Source organism: Hypanus sabinus, chromosome 25 (genome assembly GCF_030144855.1).
Source record: "Hypanus sabinus isolate sHypSab1 chromosome 25, sHypSab1.hap1, whole genome shotgun sequence".
NCBI lineage: Eukaryota > Metazoa > Chordata > Chondrichthyes > Myliobatiformes > Dasyatidae > Hypanus > Hypanus sabinus.
In genome coordinates, this window is record NC_082730.1 from 39,650,587 (window position 1) to 39,673,438 (window position 22,852).

General features: G+C 39.7%; 1 protein-coding gene and 1 long non-coding RNA gene across 2 annotated transcripts in view; one reads left to right on the forward strand and one right to left on the reverse strand.

The window, feature by feature from the left end:
- Positions 1-300: 300 nt before the first annotated feature.
- Positions 301-22,852, reverse strand: part of LOC132381186 (troponin I, slow skeletal muscle-like) — a 36,626-nt gene continuing 14,074 nt past the window's right edge. Inside the window, exons 3-9 of the mRNA XM_059950482.1 lie at positions 20,030-20,057; positions 16,240-16,281; positions 15,258-15,389; positions 11,455-11,544; positions 2,892-3,068; positions 1,456-1,559; positions 301-432 (exon numbers count right to left, since the gene is read on the reverse strand). Of these exons, the coding sequence (XP_059806465.1) occupies positions 429-432; positions 1,456-1,559; positions 2,892-3,068; positions 11,455-11,544; positions 15,258-15,389; positions 16,240-16,248 (516 nt within the window). The 5' untranslated portion in view covers positions 16,249-16,281; positions 20,030-20,057 and the 3' untranslated portion in view covers positions 301-428. The remainder of the gene's footprint in view (positions 433-1,455; positions 1,560-2,891; positions 3,069-11,454; positions 11,545-15,257; positions 15,390-16,239; positions 16,282-20,029; positions 20,058-22,852) is intronic.
- On the forward strand, positions 357-3,027 carry LOC132381188 (uncharacterized). Its single transcript, XR_009507966.1, has 3 exons — positions 357-439; positions 556-742; positions 2,918-3,027. It is a non-coding gene; the product is annotated as an uncharacterized LOC132381188 (long non-coding RNA).

Consider the following 22,852-nt stretch of genomic DNA (forward strand, 5'->3'; position numbering starts at 1 on the left):
TTGGTTTGAAGCAGACAGAAATAGAGAATCCAAATGCCTCCATTTTATCACCTTAACTGCTTTGTATAAATCATTGCCACATTACAAACACACAGTGTCAACTTATTTACCTTTTCATCAAATGGCAGCCAGCTATACAAACCAACCAAGGTAGAATGAAAGGCTGAAATTAACTTCTTCGCCCGGGCAATGAATTTACTTTTATTTCATTTGAGCCTACAGTTGATGCAGAAAACTGCAGTGGTTTATTAAGTAATTCATTTTATATTAATTGCGTTCATTTAGAATTCTTCATTGTCTTTCCTCCTTTGTGACTGGTGTTTTCTTCAAGTAATTCTGGATGTCTTCAAAAGCAGGGAAAAACAAGCATGTAAAGCTGGAGACAACGGGAATGGAAGCACAATGGACTTGAACCTTGTGAAGTTAAATCATCTGAAAGGTACACATAATTACAGTGCATCAGAATACAATGCAATTTTCAAATATCGTTACTGATCACAAGGTCAAATATGTCAGATTTTGACCGCAGCTAATTTCAGACATGTCACTCTGCAGGGAAGAAAAACTTTGTGATTCTTACAGATTGTGGCCTGTGGATCGCCATGATCTGATCACAGTGCAAGGAAATTTACTTGTCTATAGAACCCATGCTGGAACTATCGCAGACTGAAGTAATGCAGCTATTTTGTCGACTAAGGTGATGGAGCCAGGGTGAGAGAATTATCTACTTCTTGACACCAGGGTAAGTTACATTATTTTAAAAAAAATACTGAAATGTTTATAATTGGTACCATGGGGCTGCTAAAGATTCTCACTGAAGCAAGGCCAGTGTCTGCCCAGCTCATTGGTAACCCATTTTCATTGGGTTCTTTGCATTGAATACAGGAGAACTAGTTTTTGAATAGATTTAGAGCTAAACTGGCTGATTTTGCAGGTCACTTATAGATGAAATGTATGCAATTTGTGCCTTTTTAAATTAGCCCTAAGAAGGCAATTTAATGCAGTAGGTTTTAGTAAATAATGTGATCATGGAGATAACATATCCTGCATTTCAGTTCATCTCACATGACTCCCATTCTATTTGATTTCACTTTTGATAGGCAAAAATACATTATGTCAACAAAGTCTGTAGTTTTAGTGCTGTTTATTTTTTGGCAACAAAAGCATAAAACGGAAAATAAAGATGCACAGCACGATTTTTGCACTTTTATTAAAAGTGCAGAGATCCTGATCTCCCCCCCTTGTGACCTGCTCATCCAAAAAATAATCATGATTGGTACAATTTTAAACAACTGTAATCTCTCATTCAATACTGGATTACACAAAAACGTAGACACTGTAGCAAACATCAAAACGAAGTTACAGGCTAAATGCTTCTCATGTGAATCCTGATATTTATAGTATTGGAAAGAAAATGTATGCATGAAAGAAGAATATTTTTTTTTACAAACTTACTGTCCAGATGGAGATTTAGCAGCATCAAACATTTTCTTTCTGCCTTCCATCCCAGACATTGCTTCCACATTCTTACGCCAATCACTGACTCCAACTGGACGTTCCTAAGAGTGAGACACAACACTGTTAACAGCCATCTCTTTAATTCTGAAGTTAACCTGTAAAAGGAATTTTTAACTTTCCTGTTGCACACACCCTCAGGATTAAAGTCTTCAAAGTATGGCCATAAAAGAGAAACACCTGCAATTGTATAACATCTTTCACCAACTCAGGATATCCAATAACACTTTTCATCAAATGAAATGATTCTGAAGTTTGGTCCCTTGAAGGGTAAAAACATTGAACTTTTTCTAATGCAATATAGGTGAGTTTTCAGATTCATTGGCAATGTAAGCTGCACTTTTACTATGTTCTTAAGTTTACAGTTGCACAAAAATTAATGAACTGATTCAGTGGTATTATACCAATACTATAATAGTGGTATTATGTTAGCAATTATTTTGATATCTTGGTTCCTTAAGGTTGTTACTGTATAGCCGGGGGAGGTAATGGGGACAAGTTCCCACTATCAGTGCTTCCAATGGTGTGTGCCTCAAATAGCCTCTGACAACCAAGTCCAACTCCTGGCCTTCACAAACGGCTTAGCTACTAAAGTCTGGTGGAATCATTTCTATTGACAGGAGAAGGGGCAAAGGTGGGTTACTGGCGCCTTAAAACCTGTTGCATCAGGCCAATGGGACTCATCAGTCGTGGCTGGCAGCTCATCTAAGAGGAGGGAAACTCTGATCTCAAACCTCCGTTCCTTGCAGCCATACCCACTCATGCAGAAGGCTTCGGGAGTAAACCCCAAGGAGAAATCCAGACCTGGAGTCCCTAAGGCAGTCCCACATTGAGATCAATGCTGACTGGCAACTCCTGCGACGCTGCTGGTACCAAACTGTATCGGTCTCTGCCGTTACTCTGGATTCATCAGATGTGTAGGGAGGGAGGCTTGCTACATGGGCAGCAGCTTGCTCTTCACATCATACTGCCCAGGCTGCCATATCGAGACAGCTAAGATCAAATATACATGGTCAGCTCTGGCTGACGGAGGCCTCAGCTCAGGAGGTTGATACTTTAGACGTGTTCTTTATTTGTCACACGTAGTTATTTATTTTATCAAATGTATCTCTTATATTTACCAGTGTACCAAAATCTATATATAACTTTCAAGGATTTGAATTTAAGTCCTGGTATTGACTCTTTAAGATTCCCCTTGTAAATGTGTTACTCAGACTGGAGCAGGGTGTTGATAATGGTTATCAGTCAGTCATGGGTGTAGTGAAAGGATAGATAAGTTACAGGTTTGATAAACTGCTAAACTGTTCTTTAAGTGGTGATATAACTTCCGGCACTGAATGGACAGAGGCAATTTTCTCTATTATTTGCTCTCATACCTTTTCTGAATCTTCCTTCTTGACAGACTTCAGGTTGGCTCTGAGGTCCATGGATACCTTGTGCTTGGATCCCAGCAAGGCCCTCAACATAGCATCAGCAGAGACACGGACCCGGCGAAGGGTGGGCCGCTTAAACTTCCCTCTGAGATCAAGAACTTTCAGAGTCAGGTCCTGAATCTTAATGTTTAAAGAGATAAGTAGGACGGTTAAATCAGTCAAAAATGCATGCTACATGAGTCACTATGCTGGTTGGTCACAAAATAGCAATGCCACTCAGAGAATCAGGCAGCAATGATGAGAAGTTGATGTTTTGAGTTGAGACCCTTCTTCACATATTCCATCCAGTATTTTGTTTACTGCTCCATATTCCAGCATTTGCAGACTTTTGTGCCGTCGTAGCAAAAACCAGCATTGCCCCATGGATTTTGTCTGTACCTCTTGCTGCCTCAGAGAGGCAGCCAACATAATCGAAAACCACACCCACCCTCGACCTTTTCTCTTCTCCCCCATTCCATTGCATCGAAGATAACATGCACTACCAGGCTCAAGAACGGCTTCTGCCCTGCTGTTATAAGACCCTTCAATGGATCTCTCGTTTGTTAAAGTTGAGTTGTTAATGGATGGAGAACGTGTAAGGGAGCCGAGCCGGATTTGAACTCGGGACCTCTTGCCCCGAAGTCCAGCACTGATGCCACTATGCCATCAGCCGGCAATACTTTGCAATTATAACAAGAACAACAATAAAGCTTGTTATCCACCAAGACTTAAGTTTGACTAACTGGATTGGTGGACTCATTAGTTATCCAGAGTGGTTACTGAAAGTAATCAGCCAGTAGTTTAGTTATGTCTCCCCGCTCGCTGTGAAAGGGGATAACAAATCTTTTCCCTTTATTAGGGAGGGAGAGAGACTACATGGCATGTCGAATTGTCAGGTGAATGATTAATTTTTGTTGTTCTGCAGATTATGGTTTTTGTCAGTGTTCTTGCTACTGCATGCTTAGTGGGTGGAGGGTGCTGATGCTTTTTTGTGGAAGTGGGTGGGGGTGGGGGACGGTTGTCGCTTCACTCCTGGTTGTGCATAAGGGACTTTGGGCTTTTATTTTAATTGTCATTAACCAACATTTTAACTGTCCTCATTCTTTGGAGCACTCTTCTGTTTTTGTGAACATCTGCGAAGAAAAAGGATTTCAGGATGTATATTGTATACAGTTCTCTGACAGATACTAAAATGGAACTATTGGACTATTGATCTACTGAGAACAGAAGATCAGCTGGTGGACCTCAACAGATCAGACGGGATCTGAAAAGAATAAAGAGAAATATTGTACTTTGCACTTGTATCCAGTTGATAATGTGAATTAACTGGGTTAGAAGATGCAAGTAGCATCATAATTCCATTTATTTCCTGTTATATTTAAGAGATTTCACATTTTATCACTAGCGGTGTATATATTCTAATCTTCATTTCACATGCTGTTGCCTTTATGTACTCCTTGGGTGAGGAACTGAATGAATTCTTTGGACTGCAGCACGGTGTAATTACTTACACCAGGGAACTCTTCAGACTGGTTCAACAAGCTTCTCTGGCAATTGCAACTAGAGATCCATCAATCACAAGACACTGTGCTCAAAAAGCCACATAAGTCTTTTATTATCTATTCTATATACATATCATATCTCCTAAATGAGCATCTAAAAATTCAATGATTATTTTCAGCAATGTGCAATGCAAAAAAAAACATATATGAATTGGAGTTTAAAAGAATGGGGAAGACTTATAGAAAAGTACAGCACAGAAACAGGTCCTTTGGCTCATCTCATCCATACCAAACCAGTAAGCTGCCTACTCCCATCAATCTGCATCTGAACATAGCCCTCCAGACCTCAATCCACGTACCTATCGAAACTTCTCTTAAACATTGAAATCGAGCTTGCATGCACAACTTGCGCTGGCAGCTCATTTCATATGCTCATGACCAGCTGAGTGAAGGATTTCCCCTCATGTTCCTCTTACACTTTTTACCTTTCACCCTTAACCCATGACCTCTTGTTGTAGTCCCACCAACCTGCATGGAAAAAGCCTGCCTGTATTTGCCCTGTACATACCCCTCATAATTTGGTATACCTCTTTCAAGTTTCCCTGCAGTCTTCTACGTTCCAAGGAATTAGGTGCTAACCTTTTCAATCTTTCCTTAAAATGCAGGTCCTCCAGTCCTGACAACACCCTTGCAAATGTTCTCAGTACTCGTTCAATCTCATTGATATTTCTCCAGTAGGTAGGTGACCAAATATGCACACAGTATTCCAAATTGGGCCTCACCAACATCTTCTCAACTTCAAAATAACATCTCATCTCCTGCATTCTCCACTTAGATTTATGAAAGCCTAAAGCTTTCTTTACAACCCTATCAACCTGTGCCACCACTTTTAATGAATTATGGACCTGTATTCCCAGATCCCTTTGTTCTATAGCACTCCTCAGTGCCCTACCATTCACCATGTAAGACCTACCCTAGGTTGTCCTACGGAAGTGCAACACCTCACACTTGTCTGTATTAAATTCCATCTGCCATTTTTCAGCCCATTTTTCCAGCTGGTCCAGATCTCACTGCAAGTTTAGATAGTCTTCCTCACTGTTCACTACATCCCCAGTCTTGGTATCATCCACATATTTGCTGATCCAGTTAACCACATTATCATCCAGATCGTTGAAATAGATGACCAACAACAATGGACCCAGCACCGATCTTTGCGGCACTCCACTAGTCACGGGCTCCAGTCAGAGAGGCAACCATCCACTACCACTCTCTGGCTTCTCCCACAAAGCCAATGTCTAATCCAACTTACTACTTCATTTTGAATGTCGAGCGACTGAACCTTCCTGAACAATTTCCCATGCAGAACCTTGCTAAAGACCATGTTGACCACATCCACTGCCTTGCCTTCATCAACTTTCCTAGTAACTTCCTCAAAAAACTCTATAAGACTGGTTAGAAATTACCTACAACACACATACCTATCAACAGTCCCTCTCTATCCAAATACTTACATATCCAACCTCCTAGAGTACCTTCTAATAACTTTCCCACCACTGGCCTATTGTTTCCTAGTTTATCTTTAGAGCCCTTCTTAAGCACAGAAAAGCAATCCTCTGGTATCTCACATGTTGCTAAAGATGAATAAAATGTTTTTTGCTAGGATCCTAGCAATTTTTGCACTTGCCTCCCTCAGGGTCAGAAGGAACACCTTGTCAGGCCCTGGGGAATTGTCCACCCTAATTTTCCTGAAGGCAGAACACCTCCTCCTCTGTAATTTGTGTAGGATCCATGACCTCACTACTGCTTTGCCTCACTTCTCCAGACTCTGTCCATCACCTGAATAAATACAGCTGCAAAATATCCATTTAACATCTCCCCCATCTCTTTCGGATCCACATAGAGATTACCATTCTGATCTTTCAGAGGGCACATTCCGTTCCTTGCAATCCATTTGCTCTTAGCATATCTTTAGAATCCCTTAGGATTCTTCTTCAGCTTGTCTAACAGGACAATCTCATGCTTTTGTTCAGACTTCCTGATTTCTTTCTTAAGTGTTCTCTTGCATTTAGTAGAATCCATAAGTACTTCATTTGTTCCTACCTGTCTATACCTGCTATGTGCCTCTTTTTTTCTTAACCAGGGCCTCACTATTTCTTGAAAACCAATGTTCCCTAAGCCTATTATCTTTACCTTTTATTCTGACAGACACATAGAAGCTTTGCATTCCTAAAATTTCACTTCTTGGTGAGGAGATATAGGTGAGTAGCAGGTAAAAGCAGAAAAGGGTTTTATTTCATGTTAACCTTTGAAGTTTGATTTAGTGCAGATAAAATGGCAGTCAGTGTATTGGAATGCTCGTCCTGCAAAGCGCAGGAAGTCTGGGAAATTCATGGTCTCCACATCTGTGGAAATTGCATCCAGTCGCAGCTTCTGATAGACCAAACCAAAGAACTGGAGAGACTTAGGATCATCCAGGAGGCTGGGATATCATAGGTCAGAGTCTTAGTGAGGTGGTCAAAACTAAAGTGCAGGTTACAGGTAAACGGATGACCACCAGAAGAAATAAGGGAACTAGGCTGAAAGTACAGGGTTCCCCTATGACATTCTCTTGCACAACACCTATACCCCTTTGGATACTGTAGGGGGGAATGGCCTTTCAGAGGCCAGCAGCAATAGCTGGGTTAGTAGCTCTGAGGCAAAGAGGGAAGATGAAATCGGGCAGAATGATAGTGGTAGGGGAATTAATAGTGAGGGACACAGATAGGCATTTCTGTGGCTGCAATCAAGACTGCAGGATGGAGCGGTGCCTCTTTGGTGGCAGGGTCAAGGATGTCTTGAAATGGATACAAGGAGTTCTGAGAGGGGAGAGTGAGCAACCAGACTTTGTGGTCCATATTGGCACTAATGAGATGAGGCAGGGGCAGAACGAGGTCACGCAAAGGGATTTTTAGGAAGCTAGGTTTAACTGAAGAGTGGGAGTTCCAGAGTTGTTATCTCAGGAATACTAACTACATGTGTTAGGGAGGTGAGAAACAAAGTACAGTTCAACATGTGGTGAAGAAACTGACGCAGAGGGGGAGCTTCAGATTTATAGATCACTGGACTCTCTTCCAGGGCAGACAAAGAATGAACAAACAGGATAGCTTGCATCTTAACTGGAGGGGAACTAATATCCTTGGACTTCTAGTCCTACCTGGGAGAGGTTAAACTAGAGTGGCAGGGGGATGGGAACCACGGCAGCAGGTTGAGGGCAAAAATATGGGATGACAAGTAAGACTGAAAGGACGATTGCAAGGGGAAGGTTAATACATATGGTGGGACTGATGGGTTGAAATACGTTTATTTCAATGCTTGTGAGTTTCATGGATAAGTAGGATGAACTTAGAGCCTGGGTCAGAAAGTACATGGAATTATGATGTTGCCATTACAGGGACCTGATTACATGAGGGGCAGGACTGGCAGCTCAACATTCCTGAATTTTGTTGCTTTGGATGTGATAGAGAGGGGGTAAAATCGAAGGGGTGGTTGCACTACTAATCAAGGAGAATGTCACAGGAGCCACTCAGAAAGGACATACTAGATGCTCAAGCACAGAGGCAATTTGAGTGGAGCTCAGAATTAAGAAACCTGCAAATCAAACTGAAGGGATTATACTATAGGCCTCCCAATAGCCGCTGAAATGTGACAGATCAGATATGTAGGCAGCTTGTGGAAAGGTAAAGAGACAACTGTGTTGTCATAATGGAGGACTATGAATTCCCTTTTAAGGATGTACTTTTGAACCAACCATCAGGCACTTCTGCAATCTCCTAGGGGACTTGTTGAACTAGACTCTGGAGAGTGCAGGTGTGGCTGTGGCAGCCATTGTTGAGGGTGGACGTTGCATGGAGGCCTGATGCTGGAAGACAAAACCATGGCTGGCCTCATTCCTCCGCACCGATTAAAGTGTTGAGCACAATTCGGTGGACAGCAGTGTCTGCCTGCATTTGGCTGGTCTCCCTCTCTTCTTGCTGCCATAGTCAGGCAGGAGGTGCAGGAGTCTTGGGGTGCAGACAACAATTATAGCCTTGCCGCCATTAGGCTTCTGGACAGGTGTCGCTCGCTTCAGCACAGAATGGGCCGTTCTCCACAACCGTGGACTCACTTTTGAGGACTCTGCAGTACATATTCACTGATTTAATCTTTGTGCATTATCCTTTTTTGTCATGTGTGTCTTTTAGTGAATTCTATTGAGTTTCTTTGTTTTGTGACTGCCTGCAAGAAAATCAAGATTTTATATGATGTACATTCTTTGATTGCAAATTTGAACTTTGATTTCCCCAGTATTTTTTGGAACTTCCTTAATACCAGAGGCTTAGATGGGACAGGGTTTCTTACAGTCACAAAACAATATGTGGAGCGTACAACTAGAGAAGATACCATACTGGACCTTGTTTAGTGAAACGAGTCAGGTCATGAGGCAGACCTCATGGTGGATGAACACGTTGGAAATAATGACCATAACTCATTCTGCTTTATGATTGTTATGATAAAGATAAAATCAGCTCCTGCTGGAAGATACCAGATTGGGAGAGAGCAAATTATGACAGGATAAGACTGGAGCTAAAGGGTGTTGCTAGGGAGCAGCTGCTGTCGGACAAGCCCATGTCTGGCATGTAGATATTGTTTAAAGACCAGCTGATGAGAATTCAGGATCAACATGTTTTTGTAAGGAGTAAGGACAAAAATGGTAATGTAAGGGAACCTTGAATGATCTGAGAGGTCTGAAATTTAGTTGGAAAGAAAATGGAAGGATATGTAAGGTTTAGGAAGCTAAGATCAGACTGGGCTCATGTAATATATAAAGACAGCAGGAAAGTGCACAGACAGGCAATTATGGCAAGCAAAAGGAACCATGAAATGTCCTAGTGAACACAATCAAGGAGAACCCCAAGGCATTTTACACTTATATTAAGAAAAAGAGGATACTGTAGCTAAGGATAACTAAAGTGGGTAGGTCCAATAAAGGATAAAGAAGGGAACTTGATTTTAGCATCAGAGCAAGCAGCCGAGGTACAAAATGAGTAAACTTGTGCCAGTATTTACCAAGGAGAGAGTAGTGAAAGCATAGTGGGGCATGTTACTGTGCTGAGACATTTTGTGATTGAGGACGAGATAGAACTGGGTCTTGTAGAAAGCAACAATCTGTATAAATTGCCAGGGCATGATGGTATATATTCCAGAATATTAAAGGAAGCAAGTGAGCAGGTTGTTGGGACTCTGACAAAGAAGTCTGTGTCCTCACTTGCAACAGGCAAAATCCTGTGGAACGTGAGAGTAGCAAATGTTATGTCTTTCTTCAAGAAAGGTAATTATAGGCCAGAGAGCCTTGTGTCAGTGGTAAGGAAGCCAATGGAGAGAATAGTCAGCGATAGGAATTATGCAGATTTGGAAAGGCATTGACTGCTGAAGAACAGTCAGGTGGCTTTGTGTACAGCTTGTCATGTTTAACAAACTGAATTTTTTGAGGAGGTGACAAAGAAGCTTGATGAAGATAAGGCAGTGGATATTATCTAGGTGGAATTTAGTGAGGCATTTGATCAGGTTCCACTTGATCAGTTGATTCTGAAGATAAAGATGCATGGAATCTAGAGTGAATTACAAGTTTGGATTCAGAATTGGCCACGGAGAGTAGGGGTGAAAAACAATTATTCTTGCTGGAGTTCCATGACTAGTGGTGTTCTACAAAGACTGGTGCTGGGACCTTTATTGTTCATTCATGGTATTTATAACTAATTTGGTTGAAAATGTAGAATAGAAGGATGGAGTTATGGACTGTAAAGGACTATCAAAGAATACAGCAGGATATAGATCAGGTACAGATATGGGTGATGTGGCAGATAGAATTTAATCCAGGCATGTGTGAGCTGGTGCATGTTGGGCGGTCAAATGAAAGGAGAAAATATATAGTTAATGGTAGACCATTTAATAGCACTGAGATATGGAGGGATCTGGGGTCCAGGTCCACAGTTCACTGAAAGTAGCTGCACAAGTAGATAAAGTGCTAAGGAAAGCATAAAATATGCTTACCATCATTGTTTGGCATGTTGAATATAAGAGTGAGCAGGTCATGCTCCAGCTAGTAAAACTTTAGTTCGAGTGCACCTGGAGTACTGATGCAGTTCTGGTCATGCACACTATAGGAAGGAGGTGGAGGCTTTGGAGATGGTGCAGAAGAGGTTTACCAGGATGCTGCCTGGATTAGAGTGTATGAACTATAAGGAAAGTTTGGACAAACTGGGTTGTTCTCCATAGGGCAGGGCTCCTCAGCCTTTTTTTTATGCGTGGACCAATACCATTAAGCAAGCGGTCCTTTAACCCTATGTTGGGAACCCTTGTGCTGTGGAGTAGGGAGGAAACCTGATTGAGCTTTTAAAATTCTGAGAGGCATAAATAGGGTAGACAGTCAGAATCTTTTCCCAGGGGTAAAAATGTCAAACACTAGTGGATATGCTTCTGAAGTTGGGGCTGGTGGTGGGGTGGAGGTGGAACATGAAAGGCAACTTGATGAACAACACACGCAAAATGCTGGAGGAACTCAGCAGGTCAGGCAGCATCAATGGAAATGAATAAACAGTTGTTGCTTCGGGCTGAGACCTTTCTTCAGGACATGCTGTATGATGAGCAAGGGTTTTTTTTACATAGAGACAGGTAGGTTTCTGAAACAGGTTACTAGGCATTGTAGTGGAAACACTTGCAGTGGCCTTCTCAAGAGATAGGCAATAAGAGTTGGCCTTATCAGTCAGATGAATCAATGAATACATCTGCAGATTACCTTTCAATAAAAATTTAGTAACCATAAAAGTATAGCTTTAAACTTGTATGCTGGAAAAGTAGACTCTAAGTGGAGCTTGAAATAGCAATTCAATTCCTTTCTCCTTAGTTCAAAGATTTTATCACTGGCTCTCAGTTGTCTCTAAAGAGGAAATTGCAGCAGCACATTCTGTTTGAGGGGAGGTGAAGCCACCCATCCCCAGATTACATACCTCTCTCTTGTTATGTTGCACTTTGGCTTCAATATCATATCGCTCTTCATCCACTACATGTACTTTCTCATAAAGTTCACGGCACAGTTCCTGAGTTGTTGGCGTTGTCAATATTGGTTTTGCGGCAAGATATAAAAATAAGTGCAAAATTATTAATATGTTTTCAATTTTAATGATAGGTTTCTATTTTCAGTTATAAGAGCCTCTAACTTATGTATGAATATGTTTCCATAGTATGAGCGTATTGGATTTAGTCTGTGTCTTATCCCAGGAAAACTGGAAATTCCAAACAACGTTTCAGCAGCTCCAATTTGCATGTTTTTAATATTTTTCATCGCGTGTATCTGCTGGTGTACAATCTAATAATTTATCTAATATGATAAATTATCTAATAATGTCTAATAATTATCTAATAATTTACCAGGAAATACAGTGGTTTTTGGAAGTAATCCCACAACCTCACCTGGTTCATGTATTGAATGCTCTCAACAAATAACACTGACAAAACTTCCAATGAAATGAACAAGAATAGAAAATGGTCAAAATACTCAGCAAGTTGGGCTGCTTCTCTCTCCATAAATGTTGTGGGAACTGCTGCTTATTCCCAGAATTATCTGTTTCTTTTATATGTCAGATTTCCATCCTTTCAGGGTTCTTTGTTTGCAAGTGGACAAATTACCAAAAAAAGTATACTCTCCTGATAAACAACCTCACTTCCCTGACACTATTGCTTTCTCTTAGGCAGTTTGTCAGGACTGAGGATAGTTTGCTTCTACTCTGGTTTTGTGGCTCATGTGGAATCTGCAGATTTCTATGGACGGGAGGGTGTAGGGCATGGTTGTGAGGTGGTCAGCTCCTTCTGCCTTTTATTCAGGATGCTCCTGATCTCAAGGTTCAAATTAGCGTCACATATCTTCATCATTTACAATAAGATTTTGTCGAAGAATCACTTGCGATTTCTCATAGTTCAAAGTTCAAAGTATGTTATATAACCTTTCGATTCACTTGTTTACAGGCAGCCACAAAAAAAGAAACCCGAAAGAACCCAATTTTAAAAAGAGACCAATGCCCAATACGCAGAGAGAGAGAGAGAAGAAACAAATCATGCAAACAGTAAAGCAAGCAATGGCATTCAGAAGGAAATCGAGTCCATAAAGCCGAAGCCGGGGGCAGCTGAAGTGGGCCCGTAGTCCCAGTCTTAGTTCGTCACACAGAAGGGCAACTCGCAGTGAAGCCCACAGACACTGAGCCCGGAGCAGCCAGAGTGTCTCTCAGCCTCAACACCGAGGAGAGTGGAGTAAACATCACAGAGCAGAACTGGCCCCGAGCCTTGCCTCTGGTCCCAACACCCTCCCTTTTAAGCAAACACTGGGTCGTCTCCTACACTCAGACCTGAGCCCCGCCACATCGACATGCTCTGGGAGTGCCAAGTCAACCTGCCACTTCCATGGATCCAACCTCGCTCCCAGTTTAGGTGGACGAGCTTCCACTCTGCTCGCCCCAACTCCATCTCGGATTCCAAATTTATCTCGACAATCCTTCCATATTTGGTGAATGGACATAAATAACCCATCATTCATCAAATTCTGCTGACATTCACCTGAAGTACTTGAATGAATATTCTGATGTTCTAGCAGACTAAGAGTCCAGCATTACTTCTACGCAGAAAATGGCACTCTACCAAATCAACAATCTAAAGCCTCTACACAAGTCAAAAACTACCACCTATTTTACATAGAATTTTATAGATTGCGGACAAACTTCAAAGTTCAAGCAATTGATTATCGAAGTACATGTCTGTCACCATATATAACCCTGAGATTCATTTTCTTGTGGGCTTTCACAGTAAATACAAGAAGCGCAATAGAATTAGTGAAAGACAGCAGGGCAAACAATCAGTGTGCAAAAGGCAACAGACTGTGCAAATACAAAAATATTAATAATAGTAATAAGCAAATGAGCAATAAATATCGAGAATGTGAGATGAAGAATCCTTGAAAGTAGGTTCACTGGCTCCAGGAACACTTCAGTGACTGAAGTGGAGTGAAGTTATGCCATCTGGTTCAAAAGCCTGATAGCTGAGGTGTATTAACTGTTCCTGAACCTGGTAGAGTGGTTTCTGAGGCTCCTGTAGCTTCTTCCCAATGGCAGCAGTGAGAAGAGAGCTATATGACCTGGTTGGTGGAGTTCCTTGACGATGGATGCTCCTACAGCAATACTTCATGTAGATGTGTCCAAAGGTGGGGAGGGTTTTACCCATGATGGATGGGAGCTTATCTATTTCTTTTTGTAGGCTCTTTTTGTTCAAGGGGATTGGTGTTTCCAAACCAGGCTGTGATGCAATCAGTCAATGTACTCTCCACCACATATCTATAGAAGTTTTTCAAAATATTAGATCGCACGCCTAATCTTCGCAATCTTCTAAGAAAGTAGAAGTCCTGCTGTGCTTCATAGTGCACTTACACGCAGGACGCAGGACAGATCCTCTGAAGTGGTAACACTGAGGAGCTTAAAGTTGCTGACCCTCTCCACCTCTGATTCCCCCAATGAGGACTGGCTCGTAGACATCCGCTTTCCTCCTAACGAAGTCAATAATCAGCTCTTTGGTCTTGCTGACATTAAGCGAGAGTTTGTTGTTGTAAATACACCAAGAAATAAACACATCATTACGCAAGAAAACACATGAATTGCCCAAGTCCCTAAGAGTCATGCAAATTGATGCAAATTGACAGCTCCTGGCAATCCAGCCTGTCAGTCCACTGATCAAACACTGGAGGGCAGCACTAACAGGAGCGGTCAGCTCCCAACTGAGCACTGCCTCCAGTGTCATCTCACCTGGACTGCAGCAGCAGGCAAGCCCAAGGCTTGAGGCCTAGTCCTCACGACAACTGAGGCCACGCTGCTGCCTCGTCACCATTCCGACCACCAAACAAGGGAGGCAGGCCTGCGGAATATCACATTATCAATGTCCGACAGGGTCTTGCGATCGCAAGAGAAATGTCTGAGACAGTCGCTCACGGTTACAATGTACTCTGCTTTCGCGCACCAAATCTGATGTTCTCGAGTAGTCGCCAGCAACACGGTTTGCACCCGGGTCAGCACCTCCACACCCTCTCTACCACGAGCGCCCGCTTCTCCTTCTCTGACCCGAGCACCGGCTTCACTTTTTCTGACCTGACCAGCTTCTCCTTCTCCAGCCGTAGCGCCAGCTTCTCCTTCTCTGTACCAAGTATCAGTATAGTCTTATGATCATAAAAAAACACATTTTAAAAAGAAAAGTGCACCTTTGTTTGGTGTCGCTGATAGGCTGCTGTGTTCGAGTGGACCTCCACCTTACCTGTAGTTTATCTGTAATTAGAGGTACAGACCTTATCTGTAGTCTAAAATGGATTTTAATTTTCACTTACTAACTCCATGAATTGCCATTATTTTGCATCTAAACACAAAGATATGTTCCATTACATCATAGGATTGTCCATGTTAAAATCTGTGAAGTGAGATATTAGGAAGTGTGTCTAAAAATATTAGAAAGTGATATTTTAAGCTGTGCTGAAAAGGAGAAGATGGAAAAGTTTAGAGAGGGCAGTGTTGTTTCTGGAGCGATCAAGGCTAAGCCAAAAATGATGAGGCACAGAAATCTATCCCTACTTCAGAGACCTTTGTCCAGCCAGCTGAAACCAAGTTGAGTCCACAAACTGCTGTCTGCACCCATTAATAGAATCCTTGCCACTTAACTTTAGAGTATACAGAAATCATACAAAACATAAAAATCATTATATTTCAAAATGAAAGAACAAACTCACCTGCAGCTGGCTGAAAGACAGGCCTGCTATTTTTACGGGTGGGACCCGTTCTCCGAGAAATCTTTCTTTTTCTTCATCTCTATCCATCATTTCTTGCTCCAATGCTTCTTTGGCTTTTGCCAGCAGCAAGCTCTAAAGATCAAATACAAGTTTGCTCATTTCCTGCCTTGCCTTGAACATTAAATTCTTAATTTATTAATCAGCCATGTTGGAAAAGATGCATAAGGATTGACCAGTGACAGGATCACTACTGTAATCTCTGAGAAAAAGCAACACTGTTAAAATGTTGCATTTATTTTATTGGTGAAAATGTAATACAGTTCGAAAATAAAGGACTGAAACTTGGTGTTTAAGTCAGAAGCACCAGAGATATATATGGTAAATTCTGATAGATTGGCTACTGGTACAGTATGTGTCACTGTTGAAGTGGGCACTTAAGCAAATGTCAAGGACATTAAAAATCATAGCTGCTATCAGAGATTTCACTATTTACAGCTGACTTGAAATACATCTGCAGGACATCATGATAAAACTATCTGAAAATTTAGTAATTTGGCTGAAATAGAGATTTTAAGGGTTTCAGAAATGTAATCTTTATGTAATCTAAATGTAAGCTTTAAAGAAAATGAGTTGTAAATTTAAATGTACATCAAAGAAGCATTTTGAGAAACTAGTTTTCAAGGTATGTAACTAGGATCATGTCTTTACTGCCAGATTCATGGAGACTCTACCCAGTACATGTCCTTATTAATGAAGACCAAGCAACACCTGAAAGGAGAGCAAATGGTAGTGGTACTTCCTTAACTGTTGGCCATCCTGAAGTGAGGCAAGTTACATTACAGAGAATATTATTCAGTGTGTTTTAACAGTCATCTCATTGAATGAAGCTTGACTGAAAACAAGAAGCCATCAGTGAAAATTGCTGAAATACAGCAGTGGATAAGTAAATCAAATGAGAAAGTTCAAACCTACACAAGCTTACCTTAAGCATGAGCTTGCGAGAAGCCGAAATCTTTGATTTTCTCTATGGAGATAGTAAAAGGTCGGTTAATTTGTTTGTCAATTAACTTTTCAGTTTTCTTCCTTTACTCTTATCAGACTTACTGAAGCCCTTTCATTGTCTCCTTATAATTTCTGTGTAAAGCTAACATTTATTTATAGTACTTTACTCTTTGATCTTTTTCACATAACTTTCTGTTATCGTTCTTTTCCACTATTTGTCCTGCCTTTCAATATTCCATCCTTTCATTGGCGTGCTGCTTTCTTCCATCTCTTGCCAGTTGAACAATCGGTGAAAAAGTCTTTCAAGATGGAGGGAGGAAGATCGTATGTCTTTTGAATGGTTAAGTCCCAGAGTAGCATTTCTGCAAAACCTTAATATTGTAGTCAGGTTTACATAAAAGAGCAGTGAGCTGGTATTTGGAAATGTCCTGTACCTCAAAGTGGTGTTCACATTGAAAAATTAAGCTGACTTCCACAAACACAGGTTTAATTTGCATGCTGGGAGTCTGACTCAAGTAATAAATTCCTGGTACTTTCAGTGCTACATTTAACTGTTACTTCAGCAAAGTTGCAGCCTCGTCAGTTTGCTTCTAGCATGCAGGAGGTCCAGTGGGATCTACAGGAGACTAATCTGCCACTTGGCTGGTATTAAACGGAGTCATTTTCACAAACTTATTTCCTAATACGTGTTTCCCAATACTGAACTCGGAAGGTGGAGTTAGACCTTATACAGCCTGCAAACTTTGCGGCTCCAATCTAACATACTGTGTCATTTAGGGTATTTACATATTTAGGGTCATTAACAGAATACAAATCTCTCTTGAGAATCTCATTAAGTTTTTGTCAGCTTTTTCTTTTCATATTTTTAAGAGCAAGAAATAAAATTAAAGTTATATACTAGCTTTATTTCTGATTTTTCTATTTGTATCAATCCATACTCACTGTAGTCTTTAGTTTGTTATTGTCTTTCGAATTATTTGTCATCATGATTTAATTTTGTAATTGAAATAGTCTGCTTATTCTGGTGCAAGTGGCATACACTATCCTCCACTTCCAGACATCTTTCAACCTAAATCCTACCTCACTGATTATTTCAATGTTAGGAATTATGTGTTTTCCTTACAAATAAGTAAGAGATAAACATCAGATTAGATGGCAGCATGCTCGGGTGCAGTGCTTCTACAGAGCCAACCAGATGTGTTATTGTCTTTTTAAACATATTTGTTATGATCACAAGACAGTGCTAGATATTAGGAACTTAGAGTACAGCAGGTCTACCCCATCAACGAGTTGCTCATCAGCAGAGAACTTGAAGGAGCTGGATTTGGTGCGGATTGTACTGCTGCCTGTGTCAGAGAGGCATCGGTGTGCGAAGGTTGTGTGCAATCTAACAGCAAGTGATTGTCTTAGTGGCTTTGATGGTGATCATACAGCCCTGTTGGACTGGTAATGTGGAATACTGCAAGTCCAGTTCACTGGGTTATTGGCGAACAGCAGGGAGCTTTGTGACCTCAGACATAGCAAGAACCAGCCCCCCAGCAGTAGTGTCACCTGCTTGCAGCTGCCCAGGAGAGAGGCGATGGAGTCAATGCAGCTGCTGTGTGGAGCAGCATACATATTTCAGTTAGTGCTGCCCTCTACTGTTCATTTGGCAGAAGACAATATGTATTCTGTTTGATTGCAGACTGCTGCAACATTCATGGGCTTGGGGACTTGGATTTTTTTTTAAATGTGTGACTATATTTTACTGCTGTCTTATATATGCCTTGAGCTGTGAATGACTGCTGATACACTGTTTCATTTGGCTATATTCATGGGTGTTCATGCATTGTTAAATGACAATTAAACTTGAACTAGATCAAACAAGTGATGGTTTAAATCACAACTAAAAAAAAAGGTGCTTCATTATAACTTTTTTACTGAATAGACTTTCATTATTGGGTGAAGAAATCCACTCTATATTCAGTCTGGTTATAATACAAGCAATATTTTAGCTAGTAGGGCATTGCCTCATGAAGTAACATGTGCTTTAGACAAAGGGCTATGCATTTGAAAAGGTTATAGCAGAAAGTATAGATGGTAACAAAATACCAGGGATAGAACATTGGCTGACCAAATGGAAACAGAGAGTGAACATACATAAGTAGGGTTCTTTCTGGTCGACAGATCAGAACAAGGGATTTGCCACAGAAATTACTGAGATCCTTCGGTACTTTGTGTGCATTACGCTGGATTTCCAACATCTGGAGAAACTCTTGTGTGTATAACCTGTCACAGTGATCAGTGTGGGGACTTCAACTTTTAACAATCCATGCAAGGGACCTAGATTAAGGGATTGAAGGCTCCGTTGCTAAGTTTGCTAATGATGCAAAAGACATTGAAGAAAGTAAGAGGACTTAAGGAGATGACAAAATCATGTCAAATTGTAAAGTGAGTGGGTAAAAGGAGAAAGGTCTTTAAAATGGAACATTAAGTGGAAAGATGTGATACGGTCTATTTTGGGATGGAAAATAATGCAAGAAATCTATTATTTAAATGGTGAAAGATTGAGAGCTGTGAAATGCAAAGTGATCTGGGGATCCTAGTACATGATTTGAAACAAATCACTAGAAAAGTCAGCAGTACGTTATTTCTAAGGGTAATTATTACAAAGATCAAGACATTATAGATCTTCTAAGCAGTTGCTTGTGAGGCCATATGCAAATTGAAGCAGCTCAGAGAAGGTTTACCTGATCAGTATCTGGAATGGGTGAGTTGTCTTCTGAAAACAGATTGTGCCGGTTAGGCTTGATGTTGCTAGAGTGAGAGGTGACTGGCTTGAAATGTAGGACCTTAAATTGTTGAGAGAATGATTCAATTTGGTGGTAAACATAAAACTAGGGACCAATGCTTCAGAATAAGGTGTCACTCATTAAAGAATTCAATGAGACTTTTCTTCTCACAGGGCCATGAGGACTTGGAACTTCTTTGATGAACCATGGAAGCAGACTTTAAATATTTTCAAAGTAGCGGTAGATAAATGTTTGACATGGAATGGAGTGAAAGATTTATACAGATAGATGGGAGTTCAGAGTTCAAGTTACAATCTGATTAACAATGATCATATTAAATGGCTAGCGTTTGAGGGGCAAAGTGGTTCATTTCTGCATCTGATGTCAATACATGTAAGTAGTAGGATTAAGCTCAGTGATTACTGATCTGTACGTCAGACAAAAATAAAGCAAAAAAGTCTTTCCTCCACCATGTTTGCTGTCATAAGCAAATCTGTCACATGTGTCTGTGCAGATGAGAAAATAATAACCCTGATAAGTGTTGTAATCACTGTAAAACAAACCCGTCTTGTAATAAAAAACTCTCATTAGGATATGTAAATTAGGTAGCAAGTTGACTTTAATTTACATGCACATTGTCATAATATTAAATGTAAGTCATCTTCCTTTTTATTGTTATATTGTTTCTACACAATATTCACAAATTCAGCATATTATACAACAAACCGTACTGAAATAACCAATTTGTTTTTGTTAATGTTCATTAGAAAAGTTTAATCTTCTGAATTACACACAACAGGTCAATAGCAAATTGTGAGTTGTGTGAAATGACAAATTACAGGGAGAAGAAAGGATTAAGTGAATGGAAAGTTTCAAAGAAGCAAGCAGCCTTACCTCTCCACTGTAACAATAATAATGAAGAAAAGACACAAACATTATTGTAAATAATAAAGATCAGAATTTCTATCAGTTTTAACATACTAATTTAATTATACTTACACAGCTTCAGGCATCTTGACGGAGGGGGCTGGAAGAAAGAAAGAAAGAGTTAAGACCTTGTCAGAATGCAGCCTCATATGTATTTGTGTGATGCACATGTTAGAAGAAAGACTGATAAAGGGCACTCAGCTAAAACATACATTAATATGTGATTACTTTATATGGTTCAGAACCTTACATTTTAGATAAGGAGTAAATGTCACTGAAGTGTCTGCAGCATAAGCACATTAATCAGATTGAGGTACATTAAATTCTTTATTATCTCACAGACTTTGATTAGAATTGAAAACTAGAGTTTAGTATGACTATTGCCAAACAATTTGAATAAATAGTAGATTGCAGAAAATTTTAAATCTAAACAAACTCATGAGATGAAGCTTATGAAAGAGATTTTCAGATCTTGGCTGGGTCACAACTAAATATCTTACTTAAAATTCGCAAAGGAATGAACTAATTGGAACACTTCCAGCCAAATACACTTGTGAACAATCTGATTTAGTTGAGCTCCCAATAAGTCACAGAACAAATTGTTTATAGACAGGCGCAAAATTAAACTATGTTGAGCCAAAACAGATGTATGGGGTTGAAGTGTAGATCAGCTGTGATCCTATTTAAAAGTAGAGGAGTCTCGAGGGATTGGAGGGCCTATTTTAGTAGCTCTTTTTCTTAAAGTGAGCAGGGGTGAATAAAATAGTGAGACAAAGGATAATAAGAGGAAGTGATTATATAAGAGAAGTGAGAAAATAGGAGAAATGAATGTAATTACAAAGACAAGTATTAAAACAAAGTACAAAAAAAAGGAGAGTTACACTGAAGGTGTATGTGAGTTTCTCTTTGTTATATGTAGCTTCAAAGGAGATCCATTCATGAATAATAACTCTTTCCTATCCAAAAGATTTACTGTTGATAGAATTACTAAAGATACATAATTTTTTGAAAACACTAGATATTTATATAATTGATATCTCAAATGGAATATAGAAAATAGGGCAACAAAAGCAAAATTAGAGTTATAGAGATGTTGCGACTTAACATTAGATCATAACTTATACAAGAACTTAAACTAGCTAAGACCAATTCATAGCATAGATCTATGGGAAATGCTGATGGTGAGAAAATGAATGCTTCTAATTTAAAAGTATGAGTATTCACATCAGTTTCATTCTCAAATTCAAATTCTTGGCACCAATGTACGCAGCAAGTATAGGCTAGAAATGTCATCACCACAGGAATAATACAGAACCATATAATGGTAAACTGCCAGCTTTACCATTTAAAAAGAGTAATCCTCACAATATGCCAGTTATAGAATTAGTGAACAGAAAGTTAGTTATCGTCTTAACTATCCAAGGGGCAATTGTATGCTGAATAATTAGGAAAGTGAGATGGTACGAGAGAAGACTAATCAAAAGGCTGTCAGAGGACGCCAGAGTGAAGAAATTGTATTTCTGTAACTAAAAGCAACTGCAACAACTCTTCAGGGTTTCTTCAGCAATATTTCCCAAGTTTGTGATCCTTATCACTTACAACAAGTTTAGCAACTAGATGGGAGTGTTTTCATCTTCACATTTCTCTTCTAGCCACAGTGCTCTGACATGGAAACATACCACTGCTTGAATTATGAAGCTCCATAGCTAATAGCATTGTGCAAATACCATCAGCACATGGGCAGCAGCTCTTCCAAAGAAGTGTCTCACCAGTTCTAAGAACAATTAGCAATGGGACGATCACAATTTCTACATATTATTAATAAATAAAGATTCCTACAATTTTATTTTTAGTTTGACCCATAGAGTTTAGTTTTGTATAAGCTAAATGCATTTTAGCAAATGCTAAATTTGTGAATACACAATGTCATTTTTGATACGGGAATAGGCATATCCAGACAGAACTTACATTGTTCATTAAAAGTTAAATTTAGTCAAATTGACACAATTTTAGATTTCAGTCTACAACTCAGCTCAGATTTTTGTAAATGTTTACCTTTTTAAGGTTCACCATCGACAATCAAATTCAACACTCTACTGAACTGAAAATCTAAAACAAAAGTGGAAACTTCTGGAAACACTCCACTAGTCAGGTAATATCTGCAGGAAGAGAAAACGGAGTCATTGCTTTAATGTTAGCTCCGTTTCTCGTCCCACAGATGCTGTTTCTAACAGACCACTCATTTACTGTGTCCAAGGGAGCAGAGGGTGGTTTGAGATCAGGCTCAGTGGGAATCCATGTATCTAATTAAACAAGAAATGCCCAGATCCCAGATCAAACCTTTATCCATGTTAGACAAATATCTAATAGCTTATCATTGATAAGGCTAAAACAGAACAATAAGATTTTCTTTAATCTAAACGTTGAATATTGTCCAGTTGCTAATGATATTAATCCTTTGGTAACAGAGAAAATAACATTTAAAATTCTCATCACGATGGGTAAAAGAAAAATAAACTTTGAACAAGAAGAGATAATGTCAATATTGTATCTTGCTGAACATTTCCATGTGTAAACAGGTTTAAATCTTGTGAAATATTAAAATGTAAATTGTTTTTACATTGTATCCTTTAATCTTATTCCAGGCAAACAGAAAAAGAGATGGTAAAGGATGCAGTGCAAACTTGTGTGTTCAATGGCGTCATTGATCATGTTTGAATGGTGTCACAAAGTGTTTTTATTTTCATCACTTTAATTAATCCTTCAGATGAAAGTATTATTTATTTTAGAAATCTTTTTAATTAGTTATATAATTTAAAACTGACGTTAAATATGGTTGATCATCAAATAACCACATTTAGAAGTTCAAGGTAATTGGTATGTCACAAAGTCACT